At 41.3% G+C, this 15,579-nt stretch overlaps 1 protein-coding gene across 2 annotated transcripts in view; it reads right to left on the bottom strand.

Moving 5' to 3' along the window:
* Positions 1 to 14,874, bottom strand: part of MAP2K7 (mitogen-activated protein kinase kinase 7) — a 35,955-nt gene extending 21,081 nt beyond the window's left edge. The window contains exons 1-2 of one of the 2 annotated variants that reach the window (XM_081315514.1): positions 14,729 to 14,874; positions 1,689 to 1,736 (exon numbers count right to left, since the gene is read on the bottom strand). In XM_081315514.1, coding sequence (XP_081171640.1) covers positions 1,689 to 1,736; positions 14,729 to 14,852 — 172 coding nt within the window. In that variant the 5' untranslated portion in view covers positions 14,853 to 14,874. The remainder of the gene's footprint in view (positions 1 to 1,688; positions 1,737 to 14,728) is intronic. The other variant, XM_081315513.1, reaches the window with a different exon arrangement.
* Between the last annotated feature and the right edge of the window lie 705 nt (positions 14,875 to 15,579).

The following is a 15,579-nucleotide window of genomic DNA, read 5'->3' as shown; positions in this document are numbered from 1 at the left end:
CTAGATGATAATCTATTTAAACACATTCAACTTCAAAGCATTAGTAAGCAAGCTTCCCCAAGACAAAGCATGCTGGTCTTTCGGCATTTTCAACACTGCAAGACTGCTATCTCTCAGGTAGGAAAAACCACAGTAATTAATTCACAATCCACAGCTACAGCAGCTAAAGGCAGAAAATGAAGAGGTTCTTTTACATATACCAAAGAGTATTTGGCAAGACAAGTTGAATCAAGATGAATAGCTGAACGTTTACAATGTAATCACCCCCATCCCAAAGTATGCCCTTTAGACACGAGGGCATGCAGGAAGAAGCAAACTCAGAAATTTCAATAAAAGTTACCACCACTGTAATATTATTGTAATATTACTAAAAGTACAATGTCAATCTGAAAGCAAAACAAATAAGGACAGTTCTTTGTGTAATATATTCTACCACTGTACAATACCACGGAAAACCTATGACTAAAAACTGGATTTTAATTTCTGCTTCAGAACAACTACTAATTTCTCCTGTAGTTATGCAAGTATGGCATGAAACCTTCAGTTTCCTTAACTCTGTTAAAAAGTTCTTTGCCAATAAAATAGTTTCAATTTCATCTTTTGAAATCCTGAAATATAGTTTGTAGAGGTAGCGTTACATACATGTATAATAACTAGGAACATGTCTGATTTCTAAAGGTGTTTTTATTAACTGAGGGTCAGTTCTACTTAACATGTCCCATCACAACTTCCACCTTTATCCAGATGTATTAGATTGCAAATCCCAGAATTCTTAATCCGACACCTGGATTCAGAACCACCTGGAAAGCATTAGACTGGGGAAGGCAGGTCCAAAGAGTGATCTCAAAACACTTGGGTCTCTCGCAGAAATATGTTTGGAATCAAGGAATATTTGGACAGGAATCAATCTGGGAAACTATTTGTAGTTGCTGCCACAGGTTAGGAAGAAGACAGTCCTTCAAAGGTAATGCAAATGACTGTACCAAAAACATAACTCCTTCTTCATGTATTGTTACAGATGCTGCCTACCGTTCAGTTTAGATTTCTTCAACTTGTCCTAGAAATCTTAAAGCAATTTACATTCTGCCAAGTTCTGAGGTTGGCATACTCTGCTCCGATTTTAAGTCTTGGCTAGCGTTGTGGTTAATTAAACATACAGTCTTGATTTTCTGCCCTTAAGCAAACTCAACAGCACTGACAGTTTGCTGCTAGGTTCTACCTCGGAGACAACTGCACTTACACTCGAAAAGTTTTCCTATGGGTAGTGGCTTTTTTCTACTCCAAATATTAATCTACAGAGTATCTACATTTCTGCTGTTTCCCATCAGAGGCATTTGGCAAGGAGTAGGAAAGACATGGTCCAAAATACACATAATTTAAATATTACCCGTTTTCATAAATTGCTTTGACATAATCAGTAAAGAAAGGTGCTAAGCAACTAAATGCAGCTGTGGACAATCAAACACATTTTTCATGCATGGCTTGATGCATCACTTTGTCTAGCCAGTCAGGATGAGTTAGGGCTCAATAAAAGGTAGTAAAGGAAAACACTACAGTGGGAAAGAAGCAGGGTCAGACACGCATTTGGAACAGAAGCAGGAAAAAAAATGGCAATTCTATGCAGTTGAAAGAAGCATTAGATAAATGATGCAAGAAATCCAAGCTGCGATGATAAAAAGTTCTGGTACCTGCACGTTGGGATGGAGCGGGAGCAGGGCTTAGAGTGATCACAATAACTGGATTGGGAAAAGGAAGAAAAAAAAACACGATAAATCACAACAGAAACAGTCAAATCATCAAAATGAAAATAATTCATGTTCAAATCAATTTCAGGACAAGGAATTCAAGAAATTCAGGTAGGGAAAAAAAATCAACGAAGGGGACAGAAAGATGAAAATGAGATGTATCAAACAAGTGGAAAATCTGCTCTACATTTTACTCAAACACATGAAGGATCAATTTCTTCATTGTATTTATGAGTAGTTCCATTAAGCTCTGTATATTTCAGCTCCCTACACAGTAACGTTCCTTTAATGTTCTTTCTTCCACCCTTCCTAGTTAAAACCTAATTTTTAGAACTTCATCAACAACATGTTCTACCGCTTCACTATATGAAAAAAATTACTTATTCTCTTCTGGATTTTTGCACCTCTTTTCTTCAAAATATTACCTGGGTTTATTATGGTCTTACTGCTATATAGAGGAAGACCGAGTGATCTACAAATAACACTAACATTTTGTTTTTGTTTCATATATTTCATAAGCCTGAATCGAACAATGATATGCCAGCATGAAAAAGTATTCTCTTCTTTAGATTCTGTATATGCATCACTTTTAGCTACAATAATTACCATCAAATGTTTCCTGTAGTTAGTGATCAGTCTCTCACATTGCTGGTTCAAAATGTTGTTCTTTAATCATTCTCTTACTAGATTTATAGGTTTGAAATCACTATCATGTTGCATGTTCCGCTTCAGTTTCAGCAGGTGGACAAATGACCTGTTAATTCCCTTAACATTTTCTGATAACAAGACAGAATTCATGCTTTCTTCAATGATAGAAAGCCATCCAGAAAACAGCTATGGAATTAAGTATTAGTTTCTGACAGGGATAACAATACACATATAGCCTCAAAAGTTCCCCATTTTTAATCAACTTAGAACAGCCCTCTAGAAATCTACAGGATCAGCCAGATATTTTTCTAGAAAATATGAGAAGAGCATCAATGTTCTTACTGAGAAAAGGCTTTTACTTTGCTAATCTCATAAACCCATTTTTCTTCCATGCTTTTTTATTATGTTACCACGGACACCGATTCAACTATTCAAATTCAATGGTGAAAAAAGTAAAGTTCTACATATAGGCAAGAAAAACCAAATGCACAGGTATCGTATAGGTGGTACCTGGCTCAATAGTAGTAACTGTGAGAGGGATCTTGGAGTCCTAGTGGACAATCACTTAGATATGAGCCAGCAGTGTGCTGCAGCTGCCAAAAAAGCCAACACAGTGCTAGGCTGCATTAACAGAGGAATAGAATCAAGTTCACGTGAAGTGTTAATACTACTTTATAACACCTTGGTAAGGCCACACTTGGATATTGCATCCAGTTTTTGTTACCACAATGTAAAAAAGATGTCGAGACTCTAGAAAGAGTACAGAGAAGAGCAACAAAGATGATTAGGGGACTGGAGGCTAAAACATATAAAGAACAGTTGCTGGAATTGGGTATGTCTAGTTTAATGAAGAGAAGGAATAGGGGTGACATGATAGCAGTCTTCCAATATCTCAGGGGCTGCCACAAAGAAGAGGGAGTCAAACTATTCTCCAAAGCACCTGAAAGCAGGACAAGAAGCAACGGATGGAAACTAGTCAAGGAGAGAAACAACCTAGAACTAAGGAGAAATTTCCTGAGTTAGAATTAATCAGTGGAACAACCTGCCTCCAGAAGCTGTGAATGCTCCAACACTGGAAGGTTTTATGAAGAGACTGGACAACCATTTGTCTGAAATGGTATTGGATTTCCTGCCTGAGCAGGGGTTGGACTAGATGACCTCCAAGGTCCCTTCCAACTTTGTTGTTGTTGTTATTAAAGAGGCAACACCCTGAAGATCCCCATATACTATTCTGAGGTACTGTGGGGATGATTCTATGTTGTGTTCTTGGAGCAGTTTTGATAAGGCAGCAGTTCTTGGAAGACTCACTATTATTCTTCAGAATCATATCTTTCTGCCTCCAGAACTTTTGTAGACTGGTGAGTATTAATGACTTTTTCTATGGAGACCTTCAGAAATTTATTTTGAGGTGCCATAATATTCCTTTACTATATGTGTGATGAGATCTTCAGTGACGAAGAGAGATTTCTGAGATTCACATAAGGCAGAACTACATGAAGCAATGCCAGAGGTGATCACCTGGATAGTTGAATTGGACATCCAGTTATGAGGCCACTGTGATACTCCCATAGCAGTTTTACTTACAACTATATAAACCGTGTCTATACGTTTACTTCTGTTCTGTCGTGTTGTCATCATATGCTAAATATGCTAAATAATAATAAGGCAGAACTGGTGCAAATCCACTTTGATTATTAACAGAAGAATTCATACAACTGGCCTTAACTTTTTAACTGAATCAATTGATTCAGGGAGAAGCACTTTTTCACACTGGCATGCCACATGTAGGATTACTTTGTTTATGTAATAAATTAAATAAACACAGTTTTTGTGTCACATTTGTTTACTCAAAAGTCTCTTAATATATCAGTCAATTCTTTTAAAATTTAGTGGCAAAAATAATTACCAGGATTACAGATTAACTAAATTTCATATTCCAACTTCAATGTTTTACAGTATCATTACAGCATGATTTTTTAAAAAGTTCCTATGTATCTAGGAAAGTTATACATTATTGTGAAAATCTCGCCATGAGGACACATCAAAGAGAGAAGCAACCTGAAATTAAGGAGAAACTTCCTGACAGTGAGGACAATTAACCAGTGGAACAGCTTGCCTCCAGAAATCATGGGCACTCCATTACTGGAGATTTTTAAGAAGAGGCTAGACAGTCACTTGTCTCAGATGGTATAGGTTCTTCTGCTTGAGCAGGGGGGTTGGACTAGAAGACCTCCAAGGTCGCATTCTATTCTATTCTATTCTATTCTATTCTATTCTATTCTATTCTATTCTATTCTATTCTATTCTATTCTATTCTATTCTACTCTACTCTACTCTATTCTATTCTCTAACATAAAATGTATTCAGACATACCAGAAAAGTCATTTAAATCATCTTATCTGAAAGCAAAAACAGTTAAAATTTATTTTCAATTCATACTTAATACAAATGTTGAAGTTTCAAAGATTTAAATATTGTCCACTTCTAAACCTTGTGTCCATCCATTTTTGTGTAGCCTATATCCACCAAACTTTACTCTTAGCAATCAAAATCAGCTACTACATACAAGCGCTCAGACAATAATAATATATTTGATTCTATTTTTCATTATTCCCCTCACCTGAAGGTCATATTGTATACAAAGATAATATAAAATTATATTAACACTTTGGCTTTGATGAAAGTAATTCAGAATTACAGTAAACATTTAAGATCACTATATACAGAAAATACTAGACTTCTGCTTCACTACTACAGATATATCGTACACCAACATTGAGATACATCCATGTTTGTCCACTAAGGGTTACTAAGCAAGTCTTTAAACACTAACCAGTCTTTAAAATTAGAGATCCACAGATTACAAGGATGTCTTATTATCGCTGAAAGTTACTTATACAGGAACACTGACAGAACTATAAAATAGCAGGAATATAAACTAGTCTTTCACTGAACTGGATTATCTGAATTGGATCACCTGACACAGTCACTCCCAACTTTAGACTTCCTGATATTGGATTCAACCCCTATTATCTCAAGCTGTAAACATTATGGCATGGCATTACAATAATTACAGTCTACTAACAGTTTGGGTCTGACGTTGACAAGGGGTTTCCAGTTATTCTGGACCTCAGTTGACATCACTATCCAAGGGTTAGATTGACTATTAGTAGTGTTGTTCATGGATTACTGCCTTGTCGTGGCGAAGGGGCTTGCGTAATTCAATGAAGCTATGAACTATGCCGTGCAGGGCCACCCAAGATGGACAGGTCATAGCAGAGAGTTCTGACAAAACGTGATCCACTGGAGAAGGAAATGGCAACCCATTCCAGTATCTTTGCCATGAAAACCCTATGGACAGTACCAAAAGGCAAAACGATATGACGCTGGAAGATGAGCCCCTCAGGTCGGAAGGCGTCCAATATGCTACTGGGGAAGAACAGAGGGCTAGTACCAGTAGTGCCAGAAAGAATGAAGCGACTGGGCCAAAGCCGAAAGGACGCTCAGCTGTGGATGTATCTGGTGTGGTGAAAGGAAAGTCCGATGCTGTAAAGATTTTTTCTCCATAGGAACCTGGAATGTAAGATCCATGAATCAAGGCAAGCTGGACGTGGTCAAACAAGAGATGACAAGACTGAACATCGACATCTTAGGTATCAGCGAACTAAAAACAGGAATTGGTGAATTTAATTCAGATAACCATCAAGTGTACTACTGCGGGCAAGAATCCCTCAGAAGAAATGGAGTAGCCTTCATAGTCAATAAAAGAGTAGGAAAAGCAATACTGGGATACAATCCTCAAAATGACAGAATGATCTCAGTTCAAATCCAAGGCAAACCATTCAATATCACAGTAGTCCAAGTGCCCCAACCACCGGTGCTGAAGAGGATGAAATTGACCGGTTCTATGAAGCCCTACAGCACCTTATAGAACTAACACCAAAAAATGATGTCCTTATCATCATGGGGGATTGGAATGCTAAAGTAGGAGGCCAAAAGATAACCGGAATAACAGGCAAGTTTGGCCTTGGAGTACAAAATGAAGCAGGGCACAGTGTGATAGAATTTTGTCAAGAGAATACGATGGTCATAGCAAACACTCTTTTCGAACAACCCAAGAGACGGCTCTACACATGGACATCACCAGACGGTCAACACAGAAATCAGATTGACTATATGCTCTGCAGCCAAAGATGGAGAAGCTCTATACAGTCAGTAAAAACAAGACCAGGAGCTGACTGTGGCTCAGACCATGAGCTTCTCGTTGCAAAGTTTAGGCTTAAACTAAAGAAAGTAGGGAAAAGCGCTAGGCCACTCAGGTATGAATTAAATCATATCCCTGTTGAATATACAGTAGAGGTGACAAATAGATTTAAGAAATTAGATCTGATAGACAGGGTGCCTGAAGAACTATGGACAGAGGTTCGCAACATTGTACAAGAGGTAGCAACCAAAACCATCCCAAAGAAAAAGAAATGCAAGAAAGCAAAATGGCTGTCTGAAGAAGCTTTGCAAATAGCTGAGGAAAGGAGGGAAGCAAAAGGCAAGGGAGAAAAAGAAAGATACGCCCAATTGAATGCAGAATTCCAGAGAATAGCTAGAAGAGATAAGAATGCCTTCTTAAATGAACAGTGCAAAGAAATAGAAGAAAACAATAGAATAGGGAGGACCAGAGATCTTTTCAAGAAAATTGGAGAGATGATTCAATGCAAAAATGGGCATGATAAAGGACCAAAATGGCAGGGACCTAACAGAGGCAGAAGAGATTAAGAAGAGATGGCAAAATTACACAGAAGAACTATACAAGAATGAGCTTAACGTCCCTGATAATCACAATGAGGTGGTCACTGACCTCGAGCCAGACATCCTAGAATGTGAAGTGAAGTGGGCCTTAGAAAAGCTGAGCAACAAAGCTAGTGGAGGTGACAGTGTTCCAGCTGAGCTATTCAACTCTTAAAAGACGATGCAGTAAAAGTGCTACACTCAATTTGCCAGCAAATTTGGAAAACTCAACAGTGGCCACAGGATTGGAAAAGATCAGTTTACATTCCAATTCCAAAGAAAGGCAGTGCCAAAGAATGTTCAAACTATCGCACCATTGCACTCATTTCTCATGCTAGTAAAGTTATGCTTAAAATCCTACAAGCTAGACTTCAGCAGTATGTGGATCGAGAACTACCAGAAGTACAGGCAGGATTTCGAAGAGGCAGAGGAACTAGAGATCAAATTGCCAACATACGCTGGATCATGGAGAAAGCTAGAGAGTTCCAGAAAAACATCTACTTCTGCTTCATTGACTATTTATTTATTTATTTATTTATTGATGGGATTTATATCCCGCCCTATCTCCTGAAGGACTCAGGGCGGCTCACAATAAAACATATAATAAGTGCATAAATCAAGATAAATGAAATTGAGAACATCAGTGCAATAAAAAATTAGAGAATTTAAAAATGAATTAAAAATACTAAATATAAATTAATTAAGATGCCTGTCAGTCTAGGTCAGCTTGGTGGAACAGGTGTGTTTTGAGGCCGCGGCGAAAGGATTGGAGGTTTTGGGCTATCCGAAGCTCAGGGGGAAGCTGATTCCATAGGGTTGGTGCTCCCACAGAGAAGGCCCTCCCCCTGGGGGTCGCCAGCCGACATTGCCTAGCTGACGGTACCCTGAGGAGGCCTTCTCTGTGTGAGCGTACTGGACGATGGGAATTTGTTCCCGGCAGCAGATGGTCCTGCAAGTATCCCGGACCTAAGCCATGTAGGGCTTTAAAGGTAAGTACCAGCACCTTAAATCTCACCCGGAGGGCAACTGGTAGCCAATGCAGCTCCCGCAGGAGGGGTGTAATATGGGAGTATCGGGAAGCTCCCATCACAACCCGCGCAGCTGCATTCTGCACCAGCTGAAGCCTCCGGGTGGTCTTTAAGGGCAGCCCCATGTAGAGAGCATTACAGTAATCAATACGGGAGGTAACGAGTGCGTGGGTGACTGTACGTAGGGCATCTCGGTCCAAAAAGGGGCGTAATTGGTATATAAGACGAATCTGGGCAAATGCCCCCCTAGCCACGGTTCCGATGTGATCTTCAAAACTGAGTCGTGAATCTAGGAGGACGCCCAGATTGCGTGCTTTATCAATGGGAGGTAACATCTCTCCTCCTATAGTCAGAGATGGAACCTCTTGGACTAAACGAGATGACGGTATGTACAGCCACTCAGTCTTGGCCGGGTTGAGTCGAAGCCTGTTTTCTCCCATCCAAATCTGTACCGCTTCCAGACAACGGGACATCACATCGAGGGCATCACTGGGTTGGTTCGGGGTGGAGATGAATAGCTGGGTATCATCAGCATATTGATGATATTTCACCCCGAAGCTACGGATGATCTCTCCCAGCGGCTTCATATAGATGTTGAACAGGAGGGGCGAGAGCACCGAACCCTGAGGCACTCCACAATTAAGAGGCCTAGGGCTTGACCTCTGCCCTCCTGCCAACACCGTCTGCGAACGGTCCGAGAGGTAGGAGGAGAACCAACGTAGAACGGTGCCTCCCACTCCCAGCCCCTCAAGACGACGCAGTAAGATACCATGGTCGATGGTATCAAAAGCCGCTGATAGATCTAATAGGACCAGGACAGAAGAATAACCTCTATCTCGGGCCCGCCAGAGATCATTCACCAGCGCGACCAATGCCGTCTCCGTGCTGTGCCCCGGTCTGAAACCCGATTGGTACGGATCTAGATATTCAGCTTCCTCCAGGTTCAAAGGGAGCTGTCGTGCCACCACGCTCTCAACGACCTTCGCAAGGAAGCGAAGGTTGGAGACAGGACGGAAGTTGTTTAAAACAGCTGGGTCCAGTGCCGGTTTCTTGAGGAGGGGCCTTACCACCGCCTCTTTCAAGGCAGCAGGGAAGTACCCTTCACTCAGTGAGGCATTGATAACTGCTAGGAGCCAGCCTCGTGTAACCTCCCGAGAAGCATAGACTAGCCAGGAGGGACACGGGTCCAACAAACATGTGGCGGCACTTAGTTTCCCCATGATCATGTCCACTTCATCCGGAGTCACAGGATCGAACTCTTCCCAAATGTACTTGGCCAACTTCATCGTTTTCCTCTCGTTAGATACTGCCCAGTCAGAGTCCAGACCAGCCCGAATCTGAGCAATTTTGTCCACCAGATATTTACTAAATTCCTCAGCCCGTCCATGTAGGGGGTCCTCTCCCGTCTCTTGACTTAAAAGGGAGCGGACCACTCTAAATAGGGCGGCCGGGCGATTATCTGCGGACGCAATGAGGGTGGTGAAGTAGGCGTGCTTTGCCACCCTCATTGCCACAAGATAGGATCTAGAAAAGGATCTTAACTGTGTTCGGTCAGACTCGGACCGACTGGCTCTCCAAATGCTCTCTAGGCCCCTTCTCTGGCGCTTCATCTCCCGCAGGTCCTTGGAGAACCAAGGAGCGAGTCGGGACTATGCTAAAGCCTTTGATTGTGTGGATCATAACAAACTGTGGCAAGTCCTTAAAGACATGGGTGTACCAGACCATCTTATTTGTCTCTTGAGAAACCTATATGCGGGCCAAGAAGCAACAGTGAGAACTGGACACGGAACCACTGATTGGTTCAAAATTGGGAAAGGAGTCCGGCAAGGCTGTATACTGTCGCCTTGCCTATTTAACTTATATGCAGAGCACATCATGAGAAAGGCAGGGCTAGATGAATCAAAAGTTGGAATTAAGATTGCCGGAAGAAATATCAACAACCTAAGATATGCAGATGATACCACTCTAATGGCAGAAAGTGAAGAGGAACTGAAGAGTCTCTTGTTGCGAGTGAAGAAGGACAGTGCAAAAGTTGGGTTGAAACTAAACATTAAGAAAACCAAGATCATGGCATCCGGCCCTCTCAATTCCTGGCAAATAGATGGGGAAGAAATGGAGGTAGTGACAGATTTTATTTTCCTGGGCTCCAAGATCACTGCAGATGGGGACTGTAGCCAAGAAATTAAAAGACTCTTGCTCCTCGGGAGGAAAGCCATGGCAAATCTAGACAGCACACTAAAAAGCAGAGACATCACCCTGTCAACAAAAGTGCGTATAGTCAAGGCTATGGTCTTCCCAGTTGCAAGTTGGACCATAAAAAAGGCTGAGCGCCAAAGAATTGAGGCCTTTGAACTATGGTGCTGGAGAAGACTCCTGCGAGTCCCTTGGACTGCAAGGCGATCAAACCGGTCAGTCCTAGAGATCAACCCTGACTGCTCTTTAGAAGGCCAGATCCTGAAGCTAAAACTCAAATATTTTGGCCACCTAATGAGAAGGAAGGACTCACTGGAGAAGAGCCTAATGCTGGGAAAGATTGAGGGCAATAGAAGAAGGGGACGACAGAGAATGAGGTGGCTGGATGGAGTTACTGAAGCAGTAGGCGTGAGCTTAAATGGACTCCAGAAGATGGTAGAGGACAGGAAAGCCTGGAGGAACGTTGTCCATAGGGTTGCGATGGGTCGGACACGACTTCGCAACTAACAACAACAGTGTTGTTATATAATCCTGAACTGCCAGCAGTAATTTTATTTAGTTTCAGGTAAACCCTTTCTAACATTGTATATGTATAGAATATTTTCCCCGTTTTTAAAGTTCCTTTTAATTCCAGAAATTGTCATTTACTACAAAACTATTATCAGCAATTTATTATCAGATTCTAAAAGGAGCAGCAATATCATCCACATTTACAAATACAGTGTGTGACTGACAACAAGAAACAAAATTCAGAATCCAAGCATTCTCTACTGAAAACTAAAGAATCAAGCGAAATTCATCAAATAAATAATGGCTTCAGTTTGCTTTTGCAGATCTACACAAAAAAAGTCTGACAGAACTAAAAACAGAAGATGAAAAAACACCCAACAAAGCCAGTTTATTCTACATACTGAGAGCCATTACTTCAAAGAAATTTCAGACTAGGATGTTTGTATTTCTCGTAGTTATTAGGGCAATTAATTACTTCAGACTCTAATTGAAATATGTGCTTCAGAGCATGTGAAATAGATGCCACATGATACCGGAAAAAGATGTGGCAGAAATGCATACACAGTTCTAGTTAATATCTTTAATATGAAATACCTCATAAATATTATTTCTCAATAAACTGTTCTCACTTCAAGAGATATTGGAGTAGGGCCACAGAAACCCGGGCCACTTTTAATCATAGAAATTCATTGGGTGACTTTCAGCCAGTTATACTCTCATAAATAATCCTCTCACAGGTTTGTGGGGATAAAATGAAATAAAATCCCTGTATAAGTCAGTGCGACCTTATGGTAGTAATTCAGTCTATAAATCTAACAAATAAATGAATAAAGCTGTTTAAGATACTTCTTGTCTTATTCTATTTTAGAAAACCTAGGTGCACCTATTATAGCTTATATTCCACAAGGCTTCTTCCACTCTAGGTTTTCAGTGAATTAATTATTACAATGTTGGATGATCCACATGTTCTCCTCTGCACCCAGAGACTGGGCCATTGGAATTTTGTTCAGAAATTGTCACTTTTCAATGTTATTTTTTTGAAGTCCCTTGTCAAAAATAAGAAATATCTGAGCTGCTGACCTCAAGTAAATAACCTAAAATTTTCTCCTTGAATCTCAGTGGTTCCATTTTCAATCATTTTGGAAAGATGAACTTTGGACTTTAAAAGTAGAAATGTGAGTTTGCACCATCCTTTTTTGTATAATTGTCATCATTCCAATAATAATTCCTTACACCCACACTTAAGCCCCCCCAACCCAAGTCAAAAGTTTGTGCCATCCTTTTTTGTATAATTGCCATCATTCCAATAATAACCCACAGGCCTCCAGCTGATCAGGAGAGTGATTCTGCAGCCCCATCCAGGGAAAATTGCTAAATACTAGTGCAGCAATGGGCAAGGAGGAAGACCACCTAATCTTTTAGCTTAGTAGGAGACCAAACTATTCATAATACCATTAGCTATGTTATATTAAAATACAGTTATAATAAAAATCACAGTAAAGAAGAAGGCGTTTCTCTGTTCAGATTTTGGAAATATTAAGGAATTGTTGAAGACACCTATCAACACAAGCTATCACGAATGATAACCACACAAGATTCTAGAATGTCACAAGCAAACCTAAACAGGAATAAACTAAGCATTAGGTCAATCTGGATCTCAAATTGATATCCAAGAGGAAAATTCCTATTCCAAGATTCCTATGGAATTTGCATGGGTATGTGAGATAGCCACGGATATATATTTCATGGAACTGCCATCCGTATGGCAATCACATATATAGATATTATTTGCACAGCAAACTGTGTGAACATAGTATTCTTCCATACAAGAATGTTTCAATGTTGCTTTCTCATAGGATCCTCAACTAGTATGGCTAATGAAGAAAGATCTGAGATTCTGGTTTACCTACTTTGGATGAATCACAGTTTCACCACCTCTGCTCTCTGGATACTCAATTCTCCTGTTCTCTCTGGACAGATTATTTTAGGTGGGTTTACCTCAAATGAGCCTCAAAACTGAAACTGGCCTTGCATGGTCTGCCATTGTTAAGACATTTTGGCCCACTTCAAACAGATTTAGGGGTTTGTAACAAATCCATATGAGGACATTTTATAAGATCTGAAGTTTTTCAAGTCAGAAACAAATAGAACATGATGGACATTTAAATGTATGCAACATGAGAAAAACTAGAAAAGCAATTTCGGGTCTATAGGCCTTTCTATAGGCATCTGGGTGGGCTGGCGAGACACTTGAAAAGAAAAATGATGTAGAACAGTATGTAATTGAGTATAATTCTTCTAATATTCTGAGTCAGTTCTATTGTTAGCAGGTGTGTGGATATTATATTTAACAGCATTGTCCACAAAGAATTAGGCAAGGAAATAACAATATGCTAAAAAGAAATGGAGAATGCCCAGCTACTGGCAATAAACACACATATAAATCTGAATGTAGATGAAACAAGCTTTTAGTTTTAACTTAAAAGAACAATCCCTAGATATTATACTTAAATCTGATTACTGTCTGGATTCAAACTAAATGTTTAACCTATTTAACAAACTCATCTATTTTCTGAGTTAACACAATGTAATGAATCACCATTTCAATTCAGAACCAAACCAACATGAAGTTTTTAAAAATATCCAAGGTTTGAGCGTTGTGAATATGCAGTATAAGAGCTAATGCTTTAATTGACTTATTGAGAACCAAGTCAGAAACCTGTAAGCACAACATACGAAACATCCTATATTTAGCCTGGAACTTGGAATCTCACCGTTTTCAGACATACACAGGCACTAATCTTGCAGAGAAACTCTAAATAATTTTAAGCACACAATTGAGCTTTAAAAGCACTCTCAGTCCAATGCTTTCATTCCTCTCCACTCTACATCAAAAGACCATTAAGCCTTAGTGTGATTCTTTCAGTCCATTTTTTAAAAAATAATCCATTCATCTGCACATCTCTAGATTCTTCCTTTGCCCCAACTGATGTTTCACAGATGTGAACATAGACCATGTTCACGTGTTCACTAACTATAAATAGACAACCATTAAACCACCCGAACGTATTCTATGAATCCAGCCCATTTACCTAGTTTATTGCAAATGTGTTGTGCAACACCCCACTCAAAAAATCGGATGCGTCCACGTGGACAACCCCGTCAGTCACTTCTTTACCTTTACCTTTACCTCGTAGTTAGGGTTAACTGCCTGCAATTAGTGCAGGTTCGCATCCCACCAGGCTCAAGGTTGACTCAGCCTTCCATCCTTCCGAGGTAGGTAAAATGAGGACCCAGATTGTTGGGGGCAATAAAGCTGACTTTGTAATAATGCCGCTTGGGGGTGTGTGAAAGCCCTAACAAGCAGGCATATACATAGAATGAAGGCTACTGCTAAGCTTGTAAGCCGCCTTGAGTCTTCGGAGAAAGGCGGGATATAAATGGAATTAAAATAAAATAAAAAATAAAATAACTGTGAACCCCTTTGACACGGGGCTTCAGGGCACCTCCTAATCCGGGCCATGCCACCTTAGTTAGGGACTCCCACTCATTGTACACCTCTCTTTCTACAAACTCCTCCTTCCCACTCTTTTCCTTATTTTCCTTCCCAACTCGAGACGCAGTTCCTGGGCTTCCTTCCCCTTTCCTAGCTTCCTTCCTCAACGCTCAGGAAAACAGGCCTCGGCTTCAGCTCCTTCCCCTCTGCCGCGTCCCTCCCGCCCCCTTGGCGGCATCTCCCTTCCCCCAACCCGTCGGTTTCCCAGCGCCTTCCAAGCTGGGCCTGCGATTGCCAGTAGACAGGGCTCCCTTCCCCTCCCTTACTAGGCCGAGCCCGGGCCGGACTGATCTCCAGGTTGAGGTCGATGCGCCGGCGAGCTTCCCTGTTCTCCTGTTTCAGCTTGGCCTCCAAACGGGACAGCTTCTGCTCCAACGAGGACGCTGCCATCTTTTTCCCCCCCTCCCCCGGAGCCGCCGCCGCCGCCGCGCAGCCAGAATGCACAAACACCGCAACGCGCAGGCGCGGTACGAACCAACCAGGCCACCGTAACTCCAATCTCCTCCTCCGGCCCCGGTTTGATCCGACGCTTGTTTTGCCTGGCAGGGACTGATGCTCGCGCGCGTGCGCAAGGCTGAAACCGGCTTCCCTTTCCCCCCCTGTGCCGTTCGGCACTTGCGGGGCGCCTCGGAGGTGTCTGGCGGATAGTGCCCGTTGCTGATCTGCGTTAACATTTGGGGAGACGACCAGGCGATCCTGCCGTGAGGTTGATCGAAGCGCCCGCCTAAGCCTCAGGTTTTCCTATCGCTAGTTCATAAGTAAGCCAAACTGCGGCTCGCTCATGAACTTGTACGTTGTGGCTCACTTACGAACTGGTTAGTAGGATTTGCAACTCCTGTGATTTCGTAATTAGGAAGATTTGTGTGGATGAGTGAACTATAGTTTAACACAGATGGCCAGGGACATCTTAAATTACAGGGGTCTTCAAACTTGGCCCTTTTATGACTTGTGGACTTCAACTCCCAGAATTCCTCAGCCAGCATGCCTGGCTGAGGAATTCTGGGAGTTGAAGTCCACAAGTCATAAAAGGGCCAAGTTTGAAGACCCCTGTCTTAAAAGTTAACACGACAAGAAAAGGTTATTAAACACACGAGTAGAGAATAATTATAAATATGTT

The sequence above is a fragment of the Vipera berus genome (assembly GCF_964194415.1).
Source record: "Vipera berus genome assembly, chromosome: 2".
Taxonomy (NCBI): domain Eukaryota; kingdom Metazoa; phylum Chordata; class Lepidosauria; order Squamata; family Viperidae; genus Vipera; species Vipera berus.
Note: the sequence above shows the minus strand (reverse complement) of the source record. Positions and strands in the feature narration are given on the sequence as shown.